Below are 22,475 nucleotides of genomic sequence, written 5' to 3' on the forward strand. Positions count from 1 at the left end.
TAGAAGAAAGTACATTTTTATTTCTCAATCTATTTGTTTTGCGTTTCATGTTGTTTGCTCGCTTTTTGTCTCCCACAGCATTTATAAAAATTCCATGCACAAATGTGCATGCATAAATGTCTCAGGTCCTGCGTAAGTCTGACGCCACCAGTATTTTTTTTTCTTTGAAACTTCCCTTGTCCAGCTGGCTGGTCCAAACGGAGCTCAGCATGTGTAATCTTGTATAATGTGTCTTGGGGGGGAGCTATTTTCACAGTGGCAGAAATTGTGGAAGAAGTGGGAAGAACTTGAATATGAAATTGTGACTGTACGCTTCCATTCTAAGCACTGTACGCATGATTAAAGCAAAAATAGCGGCAGCCCCGTTTCTTTACAACACAGAGGACCGATTACATCGAGATCAGAGGAGGCAACACCTTCCTAAGACAACAATGCAACAGACGTATGCGATGCCCAATGAAAACATTCACTCACACCTTTCTAGCTGATATATTTGGAATATTTAGCTCACTTTTCTCACATTTAGCTCATTTTCGTGACATTTGAGCTAGAAATGAAATGGTGAATCTTATCTAAGTGAAGGTGAATCTACGTGGTAAATATAAATGGAAGTGGCAAATATAAATCTTAACGTTAAATCTAAATGTTAACGTGCAAACCTAAATCCAAATGTTAATCTAAATCTAGATATTCCATCTATATTCAAATGCTAAATTAAATTATTGCTAAATATAGATGTTAAATCTAAATGGAAAATGCAAATGTAAATGTCAACTCTAAATCTAAATACTAAATCTTAAATCTAAATGCTGAATGCATTTAGCTAAATGCTAAATCTAAATATCAAATCTAAATCCAAATGTTAAACCAACATGATCAATGCAAATGTTAAATACAGAATCTAAATGTTAAAATCTAAATGTTAAATCCAAATGTAAATGTCCTCTTTAATCTAATTGCTAGATCTAAATGTTAAATGTAAATGTAAGCATCAAAACTAAATCAAAATGTCAAATCAAAATGTTAAGTCTAAATGTACTCTAAATCTAAATGCTAAATCTAAATGGCCAAAACTAAATATAAGTTCAAAATCTAAATCTACATGTTAAATATAATTGCTAAATTTAGATGTTAAATATAAATGTAAATTCTAAATGCTAAATGTCAAATCTAAATTCTAAATCTAAATCTAAATGCTAAATCTAGATATTAAATCTAAATGTCAATTCTAAATGCTAAATCTAAATGGTAAATCTAAATGGTAAATCTAAATCTAAATACAAAATCTAAATCCAAATGTTAAATATAAATGTAAATGTTCAATGTAAATGTTAAATCTAGATTTACAATCTAAAATGTTAAATCCAAATCAAAATGTCAACTTTTATATAAATGCTAAATCTAAATGTTACATGTACATTTCAAATCAAAATCAAAATGCTAAATGTAAATGTTCAAACTTTAATCTAAATGCTAAATTTAATGTTAAATTAAAATGTACAGGTCCTCCAACACCTCTGACTGCCTAGGCCACAGGTGTCAAACACAAGGCCCGGGGGCCAGATGTTGCCCGCCACAACATTTTATGCGGCCCGCGAAACCTCGGGAACAATGCATGTCAATAATGCACTTCACCTTTGTCCTTCTAAATGTATTTCATCTGTCATTTGGATAGAAAAATGTTACTGCATGCAGTTCTTCTAAACGTCAGTATTGTCTGTTCATGCAGCAAGTTATTCCACGCATTTTTCAAAAATAAATACTTGAATGACATTCTCACTTTATTTCTCTACTTTCAAAGCAAGTTATCCATCAATTTGTTAGTACAAATATAATAATCAAATGCATGAGTTTATATTCATATTTATATTCATATATACTGACAGTTACAAGTGGCCCTCTGAGGGCAGCCGTAACTGCATTGTGGCCCTTAATGAAAATGAGTTTGACACCCCTGGCCGAGGCTATGAATGCAGAAATCACCATTCGTATTGCAAGGAATCCTATTTTCAATGTTTTAACCGAAGAACTGTGCGTTGAGGAGAGTAGAATCTTTACACAGAATATTACTCCAACTGGGCCGCACGGTGGCTGACTGGTTAGCACGCAGTCACACAGGCCACACAGTCAGGAGATCGGGAAGACTTGGGTTCGAATCTCAGCTTGGGCATCTGTGTGTGGAGTTTGCATGTTCTCCCCGTGGGTGCGTGGGTTTTCTCCGGTACGCCAGTTTCCTCCCACATTCCAAAAACATGCAGGTGAGGTTAATTGGTGACTCTAAATTGTCCATAGGTATGAATGGGAGTGTGAATGGTTGTTTGTCTATATGTGCCCTGCCATTGGTACCCCGCCTCTCGCCCGAAGTCAGCTGGGATAGGCTCCAGCATACCCCCGCGACCCTAATGAGGGGTTAGTGGCATAGAAAATGGATGGATGGATGGATTGATGGATGGAACTGTCATACAGATATAAAGAGAAGTTATCTATCCATCCATTTTCTATACTGTGCTCATTAGTGTCACACACTATTTCACTGTGCTGCCAAAGAGAAAACAAAAAGAAAACAACAAACTAAAAAAAAACTAAGCTTAAGCACGCCTCGTGGAAGAGGAAGCTGATGTTTGTCAACATTGCTGCAAAGTGTGTTCCTGTTGCCAGGCAGCATAATAAAAGACTCTTTATGGTTGCTTCATCAGTATGTATTGACTCAGAAATAGATAGGCCACATAGTTCTTTGTGAAACTGAAAAAAATAATCATTTTCATCACAGTTAAAAAAAAAAAACAAAAAACACCCTTTGCTGGTAAGCCAGTCTGGCTATTTTAATGCTTCTCATTAACAGATTTCAGCTGCATGCTATTTATGCTAGCGTCTGCTTGGTAAAATGATTTTTTGTTGTTGTTATTTCTCAGCCAGGCTCATTCCCATATCCCTTATTCCCATATATATAAGCAGGTACAATAAGTGTCATCAAACTGTTCATCCTTGTTATCACTGGTACGATTCTGTGGTTGCATAACAAAAAAACAAGTCACGCGAAAGACATTTTTCTCGAAAAACTGTTAAGTAACAAAAAAACTGACATTTGCGGCGTTATAATTTAGGTGGCATGAACGTTTGTTAACCAAAAACAGGTTTACAGTATACATCCATTCATCAGTTTCTGTATCGCCTGCTCTCATACAACCCCACATACAACCCCAAATTAGCAGTTCATTCTTGGAAATTGCTATGTATTGCATCTTTGATCTTGAGCTCTCACAGGATCAAATAAGAGTGTACGCTAGGCCTATATCAGTACAATGACTTCCCTTTAGAGCCAGAGCACGGTAAAACTGGACATAAATGAAGTCATAAATAAAGCATGTCAGTTACAGCATACATAATATGAGAAATATTTTTTTCTGTGACAGTAAACATGAGCTAAATGCATTTGCTAGCGCAATGCTAATTTACATTTAAAATCCCATATACTTGCTGGCGATTAGCAGTCACTTTTACGTGGCGGCCATGCCAATTAGATAGATAAGTCACTTAAAATATAACAGGCAACACTTTGTAAGGCTCAACAAGAGACAGTCTGGCACATCCAACATCTTAATGGCAGTTGACTATGAACAAACATTGTTGGTCTTTTTCTCTGACAGTGGGGTTCAAATAGCACTAAATAAGATGCACTTTCCACTTAAATGGCTGATTTATAACAGGCTCAACAAGAGACAGGACCGACGCATTCGAATCTTAATGGCAGTTGACTATGGACAAACATTGTTGGTCTTTTTCTATGACAGTGTGTTGTCGTCACCTATAGGCGTATCAATTAATTACACCCCGCTGCATTAAAAAAAAATCTCCTTCAGAATAAAAGCACAAGATTGAGACCCGTGACGTACCCACCAGTTGAGAACGGCTGCTTTTGAGGGTCAAACATTCGTGAAAGCAGTGGACGTAATTGCAAAATAGTCCCATATTCAAAGCAATGAGTTATTGTCAGCTGTTCTACTTCATCCCAAAGGTGTTTGACCGGCTTGAGGCCAAAGTTGTTTCACACCAAAGTCATCCAAACATGCTTTTATAGCCTGTTTTGGGCACCGCGACACAGGAAAGTGCCTTCCACTGCTGCCACAAAGCTGAAAAGATTCTTCCCCATGATGAACTCAATTAATGAAGAAGTGTATCTCGAGACTTTGTTTGTCAAGATGTCTGCAGCGTTAGCGATGTTAGCAAGTCCAAATGGGGCATGGATGCTGCAGAGGTATCAACTTTGCACCAGCTATTATCATTCATAATAGCAGCCAGATATTTAAATGAGGAAACATCAAAAGCTGAGATTGAATGATCTTAATAATTCCATTTATCTGGAAGACGGAAATGCGACTCAAAGTGAATGCTGATATTGCTCCGTGTCGAGGAATATTGTCGCTTCAGTAGTGCAGAAGCAATCCCCTATAAACATAAAAACAAGGGACACACAAGACATTAAATGTGTCCGGTCTCAAATAAACCCTCAGACATTTTCCAACTTCAATAAACACTTCTGAAAAGTCCATCCTCATCCTCACCGTCATGTTTATTGGAGTTCTTCATCTAGTTTCTCCGTTTCCCAGACAAGGTTTGTGCTTGTACCTGCTTAGGTCCTCCAAGGACGTGGCGAGAAATATAATATATACAGTCGTTCCTGGCCCTTCCGCAGTTGGAACACCGCTCCCGTACGTATAATGAGGTGTGTCACAAGGTCTCACGACTGTCTTGTGAGCGCCAGGCCTGAGGCGATAATAAATACACCAATTCATCACGCAATAATAATGTCACACAGGACAATAAATGGAAACGAACTTGATCATTTTGCCGGCCGCAATGTATTTCCATGTGAATGTGTGTTTGTTGTCCTCGTGTCCCGCGTCCAAACAGACAGGAAGAGGGCTCACTCTGTGCATTGGTTCCAGCACTTTAGCATGTTTGTTCCGTAGAACAACGGCGTGAACGGAGTGAGCCCTCTTCTCGGTCATACAGTCTCTTTTTGCCGGTGGGTGGAGGCGGGGCTGGTAGAATACACACAGAGTGCATAGGAGGGTAGGCTTGTGAGGAGCAATGCAAGGTCACGTAGACAGCAACATATTGTCATATATTTCTGTATATTATTTCATTCCACTGAAAATTGATGTTAAAATCTCGTCTCGTTCTCGCAGAACCAATCTCATGTGAAGTGAGTGTCTCATGACACCTCGAATAACTGATTATAATAATTAATTTCCTGGTTGACTATGAACTTGTAAAAGGCATTCGACCGTGTCCTTCATGGTGTCCTGCGGGGGGGGTGCTCTTGGAATACGGGATTGGTGGCGCTACTACGTGCCTTGCCCAACCGGAGCAGGAGCCTGGTTCGCATTGCCAGCAGTAAGTTGAGTCTGTTCCCAGTGAACGTTGACTCCGCTCAGGCTGCCCTTTGTCACCGATTCTGTTCATAATTTTCACGGACAGAATTTTTGGGCACAGCCAAGGCGTCGAGAGTCCAGTTTGGGGGCCTGAGGATCTCGTCTCTGCTATTTGCAGACGGTGCGGTCCTGATGGCCTCATCGGGCTGGAACCTTCAGCCTTTACTGGGGAGGTTTGCATCTGAGGGTGAAGCTTCTGGGATGAGACTCAGCACCTCCAAATCCGAGGCCATGGTTCTCAGCTGGATTGCCCCATCCGGGTTGGGAATGAGGTCCTGCTCAGGTGGAGGAGTTCAAGTATCTCGAGGTCTTGTTCACGAGTGAGGGAAGGTTGGAGCGTGAGGTCTCACAGCTGGCCTTGGAATGCCTTGGAGTCCACCCTGTGGAACTGGAAGAGGTGGCCGGGGACCGGGAAGTCTGGACCCGGATAAGCAGAAGAAAATGGATGGATGGATGGATGGATGGATGGATGGATGGATGGATGGATGGATAGCCAAAAAATATTGAAAGACAAGTCATATGTAGTCTTCATTGCCGCACGGTGGCTCAGTTAGCATGTTGGCCCCTCAGTCAGGAGAGCTGGGTTTGTATCTGTTTAGGCATGTGGCCTTTGCATGTTCTCCCCGTGCGGGCTTGGGTTTTCTCCGTTTACTCGGGTTTCCTCCCACATCCCAGAAATATGCATGTGAGGTTATTATAAGCGGCATGGAAAATTGCTAAAGAATTGTTGCTTGTTGTTAAGTGGAGCGTAAACCGATAGGAGTCGAGGTAGGCGGCGCCAGTCGTTGTGAATCGCATCTCCACGTTTGGTGACCCTCAACGTGGGTAAAAATGTCGACTGACAACGGAGACGAGGCCGTGCCTGTGCTGCTACAAGCTAACGAGTTAGCTAACGCCGGTGCTGTCTGCGGCACACCCACCCGAGTGGTTTCAACATATCAAGGCCAGTTCCGACTGCGAGGAATAACACATGATGAAGTACTTCCACGTATTGCCGCCGCTGGATGCCTCGATGGCGGCAAGTACGGGAGCTGATTTATACAGCTGATTTTATTATCGGTTTTCATTATAGGGAAAAACCCGATACAGACATCGACCGACATTTTTATGTCAATATCGGGCCGGTATTATCAGACATCCCTATGCAGGATACACACCTTCCTTTAGCATAAAGTAACAGCGGCAACGTAAATAAGATGTGCTTTTAAACAAGCCACTTGCACGCATTTACAGTATGTGAATGTACAAGGAGGGGGTTTATTTCCTAAGCCACAAACGGTATACACATCTGCTCTCCTACTTTCTTGGCAGCGCTCCTGCTTTGGCCTTTTTATGTCACCACTCCCCTTTGGTCCAAAATAATAATTTCCCTGTAGGGTCCTGCAAGCACAACACTCAGATTCAAAACTGGATGAACAGACATAATTAATTTACCCAATTCACCAAATAATTTGCTTACAGTATACACACACATGCATGGAAAATCGCTAAAAATGATTGAAGGTCTTCCAGGGTCTCTCACTCATAAGCGGCTCCAAAGTTCCAGTAGCGATTGTGAGTTTCCTTATCTTTGGCCACCACTTGCTGAGATTATCCATCCATCCATTTTCTATGCTGCTTGTACTCACTAAGGGTCGCAGGGGGTATGCCGGAGCCTATCCCAACTGACTTTTGGGCAAGAGGCGGTGTACACCCCTGGACTGGTCGCCAGCTAATCGCAGGGCACATACAACCAACCATTCACACTCACATTCATACCTGTGGGCAATTTAAGTCTCCAATCACGCATAAAACAGGAGAACATGCAACTCCACACAGAAAGACCTTCCAGATCTCCTGACTGTGTGGCCAACATGCGAAACACTGGGCTACCGTGCGGCCCTTGCTTGGATTTGAAATCAAAATGCAAAATGCCAATGAAACCTTTCAGATGAACCTACAGGAGATACTTCAGGACATTTTGTGAAAACAAAACATCTGGCAGTGTGGCGTTCAAACAGCTGAGGGCTGGAGGGAGCCTTGAAGGTGACCCATGTTGCGGCTGTCCCGCCACAGCCACCACCCAAGAAAACAATGATCGACATTATTTTCCTCATATTATTCTTGTGAAATAGAACTTTTTTACTTTTTTTTTCTCAATATTTTGACTTTATTTGCTAAATTTTCCAACTATTTTATAGTTACATAAAATATACTTATATTTTATAGTATAAATTTTCATCTGGTAATTATGCCTTTTTTTGCTATAAAATTTTAACCTTTTTTGCTATAATAATTGAACTTTATTCCCTTAACATTTTAACTTTTCCTGCAACCGAATTCTGTGTTTTTTCCTATTAGTATTTTACTATTTTTCATAATACTTTGAAGAAAAAAACGTCTTAATATTTCAACTTTACGCTACTAAAATGCAGTTTTATTTTCCTAATATGACGTTATTCTCATGAGATTACGAATTTTTTTCATTAGTTTTCTTAATATTTTGACATGATTCTTGTAAAATTACTGCAGAGTTTTCAATTTTTGCTGTTTTTTTCACTTTGGTTTTCAGCTCAGTAAAAAAAAAATATATATATATTAAAAAACGGGCCATGCTGGGCTACAGAGAAGAAACGGCGACTACAGTCCTATTCAAAGCTTGAAGGTAAGGAAGGAAGTGTTTTTTTTTGACACAACCTTGATAGAAATATGAAGTTAAAATGTTTTGGTTGCATTTCTAAGTCAAATGCAAACCTGTATGTTGCAATCTGCTCTAACCCTGATGGTCAGACACTGTTCGGGCTTTATCAAGTCAATCGTTGTCAATAGTGAATCAAACGATGCAGCGCAACAGGAGAGATACTAAAAAAAAATCACAATCCTGGCAGCACAACATCGCAATTAAGCAGCAAACCCATGTTTGAAAGATGAAAATGAGAAAAATAACGAATCATAGACAGTGGAAAAGAGGTGAAAAATAATTTAGTAAAAAATACATTTATAAATTTGATAGCATTAACTTCTCATGAACATTTCCATCAGCCCAGAGGAGGAGAAAGCAAACATCTGTTCAGTGGACGTCGGGGAGGAAAACTGGGAAGCAAATACACCAATGAGGCAGAAATGGCAAATGTGACGGGAGAAGACAGCAAAAATACATAGATATATATATAAAGGAACAATTGTGGAGTCGGCACACGTCAGTGTGGCTTGGGACGCCACGAAGTTCACTTCAGTCCTTCTAGCGCGTCCACAGCAGCTTGGTTCAAGACAAACGGCAAGAACACACGGAGGCCAGCGAACAAGGACAAACTCCTACTTTACACAAAAGGAAACTCATCACGCCAAACACTAAGATACTGAAAATGGTACCCAACATTTTCTTCCCCTTGCATCTGCGAGCGGTACGTAACGACAGAGATGGAAGAGCAACTCTTACTGCAGCGTTGAGCTCACAGCAGCCTTACTGCACACGAGAGAAGGCTTTTACGGACAGTTGTCACCCAGAATAAATGCACTAAATAAGCCCGGCAGATACCGTTTGAAGCAATTAAAAGCCTTTTAAAAAGGAGCAGGCAGGCATGTTGTTCCGAAGTTGTGTTGACCACATAAAAGTGAATTTTAGAGGCTCCAAGTATTCTGGAATGTCTTATTTCCATTTCTCTTTGACCAAAAGGCCCAAATGTTGACTTTCAGTGGTTATATATTGATAACTTTGTTGAGGGACTGGATGTTAAAAAATAAACCATATAGTAAAACTTTTTCCTACAAAAGGACTGCGTAATACATGAAGGATGCAGGGGCCACTTTGATATTTGACTTTTTGTAAACCAACCCATGCAGATATGCTCTTTTTTCCCCCTTATTTTACCAGCATAGTGTGTGTACTTTGATGACAGATACATCGGAAAGGGAGGTAGCGATGTAGCTTGGCAAACTTTTCTGATGGGTTGTCGGCCTCTGCACACATGGGAGCAAAAATTGTCACAATGTCAACAGGCACCGTGGTGTTTTTGGTGGCTGAGGGGGGCGGGCTTGCCACGACGGAGCGGTCCGCCGGCGAAGTACTCCCCCCCCCCACAACGTTCCTTCTCCTCACGATGACAGCATTCCATTCACATTGTCAATCTCCACAAGATTTCGCTTTTAACCGTAGAATCTCGATTCCGCCATAGGGCCCTAGTTATAGGCGACGGTCGCTGTTTCGTGCTAGACTATGGTTGATTATTTTATTACTAGTCAAGACATATTGAAATACAAGTGATATGTAGTAGTCGACATTACCTTACATTACATTGCCTTAACACTGCATGAAGTCAGCCACGGCGCTCCCATTCCATGTGGAAGTGGTTCTTAAGAATAAATAAATTTGAGGCTAAATGGTTAGCTCCGTCCCCGCAGCTTAAGATCTGCGCCCTGTGTTGAAAATAATACGAATAAGGGGTGTTATTTCATGTCTACGGTTAACCATATGTATAGTCATTATATGCTCCAACTACAAAAATATTCCATTTGATAACATTGAATCCTATAACGCGTAATTAGTTTATCGCGGTCGTGTCTGGAACCAATTAACGGCTATAAACGAGCAAATAAATATCATGACTTTATTTCCATATTTATATTCTCTTAATTCTTCATTTTTATTCTATGACTTATATCGCAGTTAATCTCTTACTGACCCGACCGTGCTCTGAATTTATACATCATATATTTTGTAGTGAAGCATAGAACACCACCTTCGAAATATGGTTTTTAACATTAGAGCCCTCTAGACATCAAGTAACACCCCTATAGTCACTTTTACCCTCCCAATATACGTAGTAGACATGACAAAATAAGACTTTTCCCTTCTTTTTCTGAACAGTACTTCCTGCAGTGGCTATTGTCTCATCAATGTAACTTTAGTGACACCTAGTGATCAGTGTGGAATACTACATATCATGTCTTTGCATCTTCTGACTGCCTTATATTTGTATTTTAGGTCATTTTGCCATTTTTATGCTGGGTGCTTAATTTATGCCTAACATACATACATGTGCTTAACTATGCAGATTTTTTTGAGTAACCACAAAACAGCAATGATTCCTTTAAAAAAAACAAAAAAAAACAACGTAAATGACTGACGACAAGCGGCGCGAGATGACGGTAAAATTAGCCCAAGTCCAACAAAAAACAGCCACGGGCTTCACATCGGACATCAACAAAAATACTATATTGATGATTCCCCCGAAGGTAGCTGACCAAAAAAAATATAGACTTGTACTTGGTAGTTTATTTCTCGGTTATACAATGCTTCTTGCCAAAGGAACATTGTTAGGTGGGATGTTGCTGCGCAAAAGCAGAAAAACATGTGGTACTCATCAAACTGGACACTTGGAGTAAAGTTTGGGCGTGGTGTCCATGCAAGAGTGACCAATAAAACCACACTGGCTGACTTGACTGGTTGCCATCCCACAGCAGTGTGTGACCATGTGCCATCAAGTCTCCACTCTTTCCACCAAAAGCTGCATAAAAACAATCCAATATGCCAATATTTGAAAATAAATTTGGGACAATAAATCCACCAAAAACGAAGAAAAATCTATAGCATCAGAAAACTAATCTTCAGTGAATCCATGAGTGCAGCGCTCATACGCACTACTGCATGTTTCCATACAAATGGAAACAAGACTTTTGGCAGGAAGCATTGAATTATCCAAAAAGTTGACACAATTTCGCTGTTCTTAGTTTGAATATGAGTGAATTCTTTTGTTTGGATGCATTACTTTGCTCAATTACTTTCCTGTGCCGGGTTTCATCATCCGGATCCACGACGGTGCCCCTGCTTCAATTTAGAACCAAATGGAAGTACCGGATATCAGCTGATACTTTAACCCCTGCGGCTTATAGAGCGGCGCGGCAAATTTTTGGTTTAATTCTAATCTTGGGACATTTTACTTCAAAACTACTGTTTCAATACCGAGCCGCTAGCGAGTCAGTGAGGAGCCAATCACGACGAGCTTGTCAACCCTTTGGAAATCGGAGGTCATTACACGCAACGGCGATTGCTCCAAGACTGCAATGTCTAAAAGAACAGTTGGTTGTTGCACTGCGCAGAACTGGACGGTCATTGGATAAATGCTGGGCATTGTCCCACCCATCGGACGTTCAGCATCTCCGGGCATCTATCGGGCAGTAGGCTGGCCCGGACGCTCAGCTTGATGGATGAATGGATGATGATGGATGGATCTGTCTGTCTTTGGCAGATACTTGAATTTACAACATTTATAATGTAGGCCGGAAAAAGAGCTTCCCCTCCTTGAATGCCCAGCAGCCATCACTGGTATTCAGTCATTGAACAAATTAAATCGAATAAAAATAGCTTGACAAAAATAGCTTATCAAGAAAATCATGGTATCAGTTCTTAACTCGTTACCTTTAGTTGTACCAGACATTAAAATGGATCAATAAACTAAACAAGGGTGAGTTTCAAAGAAAAAACTTCCCATAATGCATGGTGTCAGAGCAACGCATTCACTGGTGTGCTGCAATGACGTCAGCCTCCCTCTGGTGGATAGAGGCAGCACTGCAGGATCATCTATTTTCGGCATGCATTTTCTATCCCGCTTGTCCTCCAATGAGATGCTCTGCTCCAACGAAATGCATTATGGGAAAACTATTAACACGTGTTTGTATATTTGTCAGGTATACCTTTTGAGTCTTTTGCTGTGTGATGAGTTTAGTGTTGTAGGGTGACAACGTGAGTCACTGTCTGATTGAGTAATGACTTCCTGCATTTCCAATGGGTTGTCAATCACATCCTGACTTTTTTCATAGCTCATGATTGGCTCCTGTCCAAGAGCTGCCTGGTCCTCATGGACTTGTGCGTGCCACAGTATGCCATTTTATGACGTGTACACGTGCCTTGCACACGGTGCAACTTAAATGTACAAATGTGGTTTTTCCTCTACATTTAGTCGACGCAACAAACAGGAATTTACGGTACTTCTTGACCGTGGCCTGTGCGCGCATACTGTATGTACAGGAGGTTGGGGAGCTGCAGTCTCTGCAAAGCAAATCGCTTCCAAGTGACAATACATGCCCAGCGCAGGAGGCTCATGCCCAGCGCAGGAGGCTTTTAACCTACCCGGGGGTGGGGGGCGCGAAAAGTAAATTGCAGTTCTTGATGACCTCTTGGCAAAGAGGGGAACGTTTTCAGCAAAGTGCTTCTGTGTATTTGTGCTGTCCAACTCATCTTCACCTTCCAAGCAGACTTCTTTAAACGCTTTTAAACATCAGAGAACGTCCCTCCGGTAATTGCAGCTCTAATAACAGAGTGTGGCGCACGACGACTCTTACGCTACTGCCAGAAAAGTGCGATTGCTGGTCTGCTTTGGAGCCTTTTAAGTAAGTGCAGCAATCTCTGACCGGTCCAAACTGGAAGTGTCTTTTATCCATGATAAACACAAATAGATGTGAAATGGTGGAGGTGGTATTTTTGTGGTATTTTGAGTTCAGTAAGCGTGTGCTTTCCAGCAATAGTCTTGTGACTGAGGGGCCAAACAGGATGGTCCAGGAGCAGCGTTGGCCATGTTTTCTTGAGGATGAACTTCCAATCAGAACTCCTGAGCTTGAGATGTCTGTCACCGTCTGCAAGTATGAGAAAGCTTTGAATTAGACTGAGAAAATACTGAATTGAACCATGCAACACCAAGAAACTAACGTAATGGAGGCAAGAACAACCATCAATATGAACAGAAAACAGACAAGAACAGCAAGAGTCATTGCATTAGATCAGGGGGGTCCAAACATTTTCCCTTTTGGGCCACATACTGAAAATTCAAAGGATGCAACCAGTGATTCTGGTCCATCACGACCCACTTCGCAAAAAAATTGTGTAATGACCCAATGTCCCTGAACGCACCTCACATGTGTACTATATGCTTGCCAACGCTTGTAATACACTCGGCGACCCGAGTAGTGCTACAGGTTAAAGATTAGAGGGCACAGACACTCGAGTCACCCCAGGCGCTAGCAAACCACGCTGTACCACTTGTGCTTGAGTTTGATCTGCACTAAGCTGAAAATAAAATTAGCTGACGTTCACATGTGTTGGGGATATTGGTAGTACAGTACCTCTGCTGCGTAGTTGAGACAAAGCTATCCAACATCTGCGTGCTGGCTTCCTCAAGGTTCCAGTCACACATCTCCAGCAGCTTTAGACACTCAGACCTGCTCCTCAGACCCAAACAGAACAACTGCTCCACCTGTGAGCATTAAAAAAAATGTTGATAAAAGCTCAATGAGAAATTTGGGCGCTTTTTATTGCGAGATCTTTGTTTGTGGCTTCACAAGCATATTTTTATATCGTGGAGTTAAAATACACGTTCATTGTTTAGATGGAAACTGAGACCTCCGGATGGCCTTTTTCCTTTTATCTCCAAAACTTTGCTCAGATTATTAAGAAGCAGTCGATTGCTCCCCCGGGTCCTCCGCTATCCACACACACACACACACACACACACACACACACACACACACACACACACACACACACACCCACACCATGTAAGTAAACTGCAGAGCCGCCGCAGACACAACCAGGGAGGAGGGAGCGGCAGAAATATTTACAGCATGCTCATCACTGCAACAATGGGCTGATTTTCCCAGAAGGATCAACAAAGCTCCTTGTCCTGCCCTGAGAGGAATCCACTTCGGAAAAAAATGGCACCCATCAGCTTTCAATGGCTATTCGTTCGCAGTTACAGTAATCTGTACATAAAAATGTTATTACCGCGAATGGTAGAGGAGCTGACCCGGAATGCACCGAACTGGATATCAGTAGCGAAGCGTCACACTTTACCACCGAGGACTTCAGGTCCCTCACCCGAGCTATAATTGTCTATTTCATAGGGCTTTTATTTTGATGGATTACAATGTTTCTCAAGTTACTTGCAGCTGTTAAAAAAAAAAGTTTTCTCCTTCGTTTTTGGTGATAAGAGCTTTGGCTGCTGGGTGCACACATCACACTTCACTTATGTCTGGAATGTGAATGGTTTTTTTTGTCGGCTCCTCGGAAATGATAAACAGTCAATCATGTGCGCAGATGGAAGGATACATTAAACAGAGTGAATGATGACAAGACTTGAAGATGCAGACATTGACATGAAGCATGAATAATTCATCGTCATGGACATGACATGGCACACCCCTCACGCTATGACACAGTAGCGATTATGTCGTGTTGCCTGGTGAGTGTTTTTAGACTGGAAAATGATTGAACTTGCTTCAAAAGGGCTTTTTTTGGAATTTTCTCAGCCAATTCATCTTAAGCTTGTTGCTTCGATTAAGCAAGCAATCAGTTGAGTTGCGGTCCAGGGGCCATTTGCGGGCCACAGCTAATTTAACAACAAAAAAAGTCAGCAAAAATGGAAAAATCAGCAGTGATTTTCAAGCCTAAAGTCAAAATATTAAGAGGAAAAGGTACCAATTTTATGAGAATAACAAGAATTGAGGAGGAAAAATATCATTTTAATAGCATAAAGTTTAAACTATTAAGACAGAGGTTATTTTTTTAAGTGGTAATATTATGAAAAACAAGCACAATTGCTATTTTTAAACAATTAGGTTGCAGAAAAAGTTACGTTACGAGAATAAAGTCAAAATATTATGAGCAAAAAAGTTTAACAGTTAGAAAATTTAAAAAAGCAGACATTTTCCAAGTACCCAGGTGTAATTTTACGAGAATAAAGTCCAAAAATTCCAAAAATATGCATGTTGGGTAAATTGTCCATCGCTATGAATGAGTGTGAATGATTGTCTATATGTGCACTGCGACTGGCTGGCAACCAGTCCAGGGTGTACCCCGCCTCTCGCCCCAAGTCACCTGGGATAGGCTCCGGCATACCCTCGCGATCCGAGTGAGGATAAGCGGCGTAGAAAATGAATGAATGAATGAAAGTCTTAAAATTGTGGGAATAAAGTCACAATATTAGAAGAACATTTACAGAAACTCCCCAACGGGACTGCAGGAAGTCATTATGTAACAGAAGAGCCAGCAAATCTGTCAGTGGTGAGTAATGGTGAGTTTCATTGCGCACCTGGAGCCTCGCTACGTTGTGTCTACTGTCGATAAAAGAACCCAAAGAAGTAAATGGGTCAGTTTTTCCTCATTCCTACTGTTGCTGACTATTGTTCTATATCACTTGCTTTTTCTAACATTCCACACTACAGAACAAGTGGGAATGATATCGGATTGATGTCGATATCGGCCAATATTCAAGGCTACAATATCGGAATCATGTTGGAAGTGAAAAAGTTGTATCGACACCCCCGTGCATGACAAAGTTCATGAAGATTTTCTTTTCATGACATACTAATACAAATGTTTTTACCTTCAGGTACTGCACGGCTTTCTGAATATTCCAGTTGTGGTTCTGCAGTGCAGCTTGGCACTCTTCTATCGTCACACCGTGAACTGCCTCCTGCACCTGGGTCACACGACAAGCCCCCTTTAGGATGGAGGTCAAATTCATCCATTACATAGTTACAATCAACCAATCATATCACTGTACGTCGCCTTCTTCCCACTAGCTGCAGGATTACACCGTCTCAATAGCTGACGTTCTCATTACAGGTGGCATTTAAATAGATCGTACTGCACTGTTCAGGTTGTCTTTAGGAAGTTCCACCTCCCATCCGAGCAGGCTTCATCAGTTCATGCTCATAGGTGGGACAATGTATGTACACATGGTGAGGAAACCATCGACGTTAAGGTTGAGAAGCCATCTGTGAACAGAGGGGGAGGTCTGCGACACCACCTTTCTCCCACATACAATGCTGTCCTTTCGTCCCTTCCTATAAGATTCAAACATTTGGCTTTAACAGATAAACAAGGTACAGCCACCTTGGTTTCAGGCGGGACCATGACCATCAAAACATCTGAATGGAATGCTAACGAAGGCGATACCACTCAAATGAGAGAGGCCCCACTCCATTCGATGAAACGCCCGTCATTTGACACCACAACAGAGCGAAACCATTCCTGTCTGGACCTGCCTCCTCCGATAGAGGATAAATAGATCGACTCTTGCACCACGCTCTCAGACTAGAGCCGTCCTATCTAGTCTGACTAGTGTTTGTCCTACCTAGTCTTTGCGAAGTGATGAAGCCTGCTTGGATGAGAAGCTTTACAATGACCTGGATGTATGAGAATACTCCCAGGTGATTTCATTATGCAGCATTTTATTAAGCAAAGCAACAGAAAACTCCAGCCCAGCCACTAGTATTCTACTCACACTTATCCACATATTACGATCCACTGAGTCGATCGCTGTTGTTATTCGGCCATCAAGGGTTCTGGGTAGCGGTGGAACATCAACGAGATCTTTTGCATAGCTCCACAAGCAAAAGAAAAAAAAAAAAAAAATCACACACAGTGAGGTCTGGGGATCTCGAAGCGCACCGAGTAAGGTCTTTGGCCCCGTTTCGACCGGCGGAGCAACGCGACTACAGCGCCCCTGTGGCGGCCATTCAAAACCATGGTGATGCTTGAGAACTGAAGTGATGACTAATGAAATCGGTTAATCCTTTTTGATGAACCTGTATAATCTCTGATCGCCGTATCGGTGTACTTGTACATTTGACCCGTTTTGTCACGCATTTATTGCTGATTACCGGCTTATGGTGAATGGGATGTGTTTTCTGCAGAAAAATGGCCTACTTTCAGAGGGAAAAAAATGTTTTAAATGGCAAGCAATATAAAACTTATTACCATTTTGACTCTGTCAGCAGAGTTTCCAAATCCGTCTGTCCTGGGACAGGTTGCAGTGCCTGCTGGTGGTGGCAACCCCTCTGCACTGATACCAGAGAGACTAACTGAGGTCTTCATCCCTGTCCGTAGTCCAAGACTGCTGCTATTGTTACAGGAGTAATTAGCCTTCAGCTCGCCCAGTGGGACAATCCCCTGTCCATGCCCCTGCCAAGTCTGGCTGCTGAGCACCATGGGTCGAACGGTAGCAGTGTTAGGTTGGCGTGTGTGCCTGTCATCCACAGTGTTGCCACTCAAGCTCTCAGCCTCCCTGAAGAAGCGATCATATCGGTCGAGGTAGGGCGGCCTCTCTGGCAGAAGGTAATAGTGAGTGTTACTCACTTTACGTCCATCACGGACTATGGGTAGAATGCAGGGGCCCTTGTTTGCAAACTCCTTCCCCTGTGCTTGAATCACGTTAGGTGCAGCATATTTGGGATCAGAGGCAAAGCTGTGTGTGGTTGGCATGAACTTACTTGGAGAGGTTGAGAGGTAGGAGCTGTAGGTGTGTGTGGAAGGGCAAGTGGTGAGAGGAACTTGCATGGTTGTGGGGCTGACAGAGTAGACTCTTTGCTGTGGGGAGCCCACTACCAGGCCCATGGGGCTGGGAGTCCTGGAGCTGGGCTGTGACAATGGTTCCCTGGGAGGGATCTGCGGTGGCCGATCCTGTTCTGAGCTTGAAATGTCTTCTGTGACGTCAGCTGGGGTCGGGGACAGGGAGAGGTCCCTTGACCAACGAGCAGATGAGTAGTCGCCCCTTTTAATTGGGCGAGGGGGAATAGGGACACGAGGGGGGATCTGGGGTTTATCCTCAGTAGAGGAGAGGTGTCTACGGTAGTGGGGTGCCTGCAGACACGAGGCTGATGTCGGCACATTGAGCCTCTTCATGCACTCTTGCTGCAGCTCATGGAATATTTCTGCAGACTGGCAGAATGAGGTAGTGAGGCCCTGGCTGTGCTTGCTGGGGAGAAAGAGGTTGTCCTCCAGGCCTTCTCTGTCTGGAACTGTGGAGACACTGGCTTCTGGGATGTGGACATCAGTCGTCTCTTCATCATGATGCTGTTCCATGCTGTTGATGGAACTCACCTTTGTGGAAAAAGAAGATTTACATTTGCATGGGCACTGAAACTTGTTCATTAGGGATGCAAGTAATGAATCTTTTTTTAATAGAGTAATTTGTTAGGCCAGGGGTTGGCAACCTTTTGCATCAGAAGAGCCATTTGGGCCCGTTTCCAACAACTTAAAACCCACTTAGAGCCACAAAACGTATTTGACCACTAAATTGAACGTATCAACGCTACATATATACATTCCTTAAACGTATTGTTGCCACCTGACAATTGTTTAAGCCAGGGGTCGCCAACCCATCGATCTTTGGGACTTTGCCGGTCGATTGCGAGAACATTTTGAAAAAAATGTATTGTCATATCAGTGCCCCCACCTCCCGGAGAGCGACCACCGGGCACACTTTATGTCCACTGAACACGCTCGTGCCCAAAGTGCGGCTCAGGGACCATCTGCGGCCTGTGGTTCAATTGTCAAATCGTGTACAGGTTCACGGCCGAGACTGGGGATCTTGGTCTCAAAAAGGTTGGTGACCACTGGTTTAAGCCTTTTCGTAAGCCTTATCCACCGTTTTCAGATCAACATTCACCAAGAAGTGGTGGAACACATCTATTTGTTTCAGTTCCAGTGCCACTCTCCGTGTCGCTTTAGTCGCCTTTGTTCATTACCAACAAAGGAAGCTAACAAGCAAAATAGTTGGCCAGCATCATGGCTTCTCACAAAGTTGACTCACCGGAAAAGTCTGCCCCTCGCATGTCAGCGGAGGATTGCACGACACGCGCTCAAGTCCGACGCACAACTTTGAAAGGCCCATGATGGCATCAGAAAAGACAGCAGTGACTACACAGAAGCATGAACCAGTTGGAGCCACAGCAGAAGGATAAACAAGCTAAATGTGGCTCTGGAGCCACAGGTTGCAGATCCCCAAGTTAGGCTCTAGACCAGGGGTCGGCAACCTTTACCATCACCCCCCCCTCGCCAGATGAGCAGCATCGTTGGCAGAGAAGACAAAGGAATCTGCACAGTTAAAAACTCTTGAGATGTTTCTTTCGACAGAAGGAAAGATGTCTGTCGCGTCTAAATGAACGCAGGCAGTCAAACATTGGCTCTCCCTCCCTCGCGCTCATCTAATCACTCGTCACAACCCAGCCAGGATGCATTCACGGTCTTACAAAAAGTGATACTTTAACTCTTCAAATATGCGCATTTAAAAAAAAATCAAACATTGCAAAGGAAGCCACAGCAAGGAGGCTGAAGAGCCCCAGGTTGCCGACCCCTGCCCTAGACGGACCAGGACGCCCAAGTCAGTATCTTGAACACAAATACGTCTGCTTTCAGGCATGATGAAGGAAATTAAACAATATTCCCATTTGAGAGGCTCCAATCTGAGGATATTTACATTTTTGAATTAAAAAAAGGTTTAATCCCATACAAAAATAGTTCAATAATTGGATACTTGATTGTTGCAAATTTATTAATTAATAATGACTACATTTTTATTCATCCCCCGAGGAAAATTCAAATTACAATCGTTCTTAAGCGTCACACATACAGTACATTACAGATAGGGTCCTACACACACCTCGCACACACGCAGACATAGATCCATGGCACAGCATGCATCGAGGGAGGGATCAAGCAAGACAATGTCGAGTCCCTGAGCTGTCTGGGGTTCACTTTCTTGCTCAAGGGCAACTCAGCAGTGCTCAAGAAGCAAACCCTAGTCCCAATTTCTACATGACTAGCTCTGACATGTCGCAATTAGATGAACACCTAGATCTAAATAACTACATGTACTTCAGGGACACTTATATGAAATGTGGTACCATGTCCTACCGCACCTCCATATCGTCTTCATCTTGGGCTACATCGTCATAGGCCGGGGGCGGGGGTAAGGGCCGAGCATCCCAGTCCACGACTGGCGTGGGGTGGAGAGGGCGGGGCAGTGACTTGGACGGACTCTGAGGTGGCGTCCTGTCCAAGAGATTCTCCGCTTCCAAAGCTAGCTTTGCCAGGCAGGGGATTGGGATTTCAACCACAGGTGACGGGGAAGGTGTGGGTGGGGCAAACTCCTCCTCAAAGTCAATGAGGGACACTTCACTGCAGGGTTGGGGGTTCTTGTCGCTCCCCTGTTTGGAAGAGGAGACCCATGCCGTTGGTTTAAGTTTGAGGCCTTTGACAGAGCTTGTTTTCTGAAGTGACAGCTTCTTCAGTCCTGCCGATGTCAAGTCCTCATCCTCATTGACTGGATCATAACAAGGCTCTGGGGAGAAACACATAACATATTCCATTACTTATGTGACACTGGAGGATGACTTCACACTACAGAGTGCATAAATCAGGACAGAGTGTTGGGGAAACAGAAAAGCACTGATGTTAGGGAATGAAAAATACAAGTAAAGGCAGAATCACTGCAAAAAACAAGCAAACAAGAGAAAAAAACATGAGGTGTACCTTTGAAGAGTGGAGCTAGAAGGGAACAGAGAGGGCAGGAGCAAAGGGTGAGGAGCTGCTGAGAGAAAGCAGACTTACTCTTGATTAACACTGCTGGTTGAGGAGGGCGCGGAGGAGTCTCCTCTGGAAAGAAAATAGAGCCACCGCAGTGCAAAGAGTGAGCAGGGGGGAAAAAACAGCCAGGAAGCAAAAAAAAAAAGAAAAGATGCTCTTCTAGCAAGTAAATAAAAAGCGGTTCAGTGGGCATTTTAAAGTGAAAAAAGGAAATTCAGGATTTAAAAAAAAGATTTCCGTCTCGCCGGATGTGAATATAAATATAGCAAACTTATAATAGAGGATATGATATAGCCTTTACTGTCTTACAGGAAATAGGGTATCACACGGACCTGTCATTTACGCTCCAGTGTGTCCTGTACGATACTTGTAATAAACAGGAACAATAAATTTGGAGTTTCCACCTCATTAGTCCAAAATGAACACTTTTAGTGTCTGTGGCTCACTCCTGCTTATTTCAAAGCTTGATGCAAAGAAAGCCGTAAGCACAGAACTTTTTGACTGTGAGAACATCCATCCGTTTTCTGTACAGCTTGGCCTGAACTGGCGCCCATCCCAGCTGATTTTGGGTGAGAGGCGGGGTACACCCTCGACTGGTCGCCAGTCAATCAGGGCACAGCTAGACAAACATTCACACCTGCTTAGAGTCTCCAAAATAACCTAACATTTTTTGGAATATGGAAAGAGTCAGAGTACCAAGAGAAAACCCACGCACGCGCAGGAGAACATGCAAATTCCACATGTCGTTCTGTGAGGCTGACATGCTAACCACCAGGCCACAGTGGGGCACCCACAATGGAACCAATTTAAATGTATATTATTTCAATAAAAATTAAAACGCATACACCGTATTAGGAGATATTAAAGCATGGACATTTTAGACACGTCTCGAGTCGATACCACTATGAATCAACATCAAAGTTCCCTCTTGATTGGCTGATGCTCCTCTGCCACAAACTTCATTTTTCATTTTCATTATTCAAATTTTAGATATCAGTCTGCGATACGATGCATATACATACAATAAAAGTCCTCATTGCATTTAGAGAGGCTAGTTTCATGCAAAACATTAAAAAAAAAAAAAGTCATTTGCGCCGTGCGTGCCTTGAACTCCATTACAAAAAAGTGTTTTTCTGCCCTTACTTGTAATTGTGGCTGTTGTTTTATTATGAATTGAAAAAAATCATCTCATTGCTTCAGTTTTTTATGTGTTGCCTTGACTTCGGCTGGATTGTCATTTGGGTAATTGTTTATTTTATAATTGTAATGCTTAACGGCAAACTGCATGTGTGCATTAAATGTGGAAATAATGAACGTTATGTAGTTTGGTTGAAATACTATGCACAGAATTATTCTGAGTTATATTTATTGCCATGTGGAATTACATTTTTTATTCTTTTATTTTTACAGGATGCTGTTTTTGTTGGTTGGTTCTCTCGTCTAAGCATGCACAGAAGCAGATGAGGCAGTATACGTAGAGCTGCACCAGATACATTGCATTTAAAAGCTGTGCTTTTGAGTTAAAAGCAAATGGTGGTAATTTCAATAAAACACAAGGTAAAAAAAGGCATCAAAATATCCCTTTTTTTTGGATAAAAAAAAAATCGAGCTGTGACACTTGAATGAATTTGTCGTAGTCAGCATGCAATTTGACCTTGAATACGCTTGTATATTGCACTGCTCTCCACTTCGTTGCA

The 22,475-nt window shown here is 42.5% G+C and overlaps 1 protein-coding gene across 10 annotated transcripts in view; it reads right to left on the reverse strand.

Annotated features, from left to right (window-relative positions):
* Positions 1-8,378: 8,378 nt before the first annotated feature.
* LOC129177924 (activated CDC42 kinase 1-like) overlaps positions 8,379-22,475 on the reverse strand; it is a 42,208-nt gene continuing 28,111 nt past the window's right edge. For 2 of the 10 annotated variants that reach the window (XM_054769557.1, XM_054769556.1), the window contains exons 13-18: positions 20,725-20,847; positions 20,112-20,533; positions 17,170-18,291; positions 15,791-15,886; positions 13,533-13,663; positions 12,899-13,046 (exon numbers count right to left, since the gene is read on the reverse strand). In XM_054769557.1, coding sequence (XP_054625532.1) covers positions 13,040-13,046; positions 13,533-13,663; positions 15,791-15,886; positions 17,170-18,291; positions 20,112-20,533; positions 20,725-20,847 — 1,901 coding nt within the window. In that variant the 3' untranslated portion in view covers positions 12,899-13,039. Of the gene's footprint in view, positions 13,047-13,532; positions 13,664-15,790; positions 15,908-17,169; positions 18,292-20,111; positions 20,534-20,724; positions 20,848-22,475 lie in introns of all 10 variants that reach the window. The other 8 variants (XM_054769558.1, XM_054769554.1, XM_054769553.1 and 5 more) reach the window with 8 other exon arrangements.

This window comes from Dunckerocampus dactyliophorus, chromosome 2 (assembly GCF_027744805.1).
Source record: "Dunckerocampus dactyliophorus isolate RoL2022-P2 chromosome 2, RoL_Ddac_1.1, whole genome shotgun sequence".
Lineage (NCBI taxonomy): Eukaryota > Metazoa > Chordata > Actinopteri > Syngnathiformes > Syngnathidae > Dunckerocampus > Dunckerocampus dactyliophorus.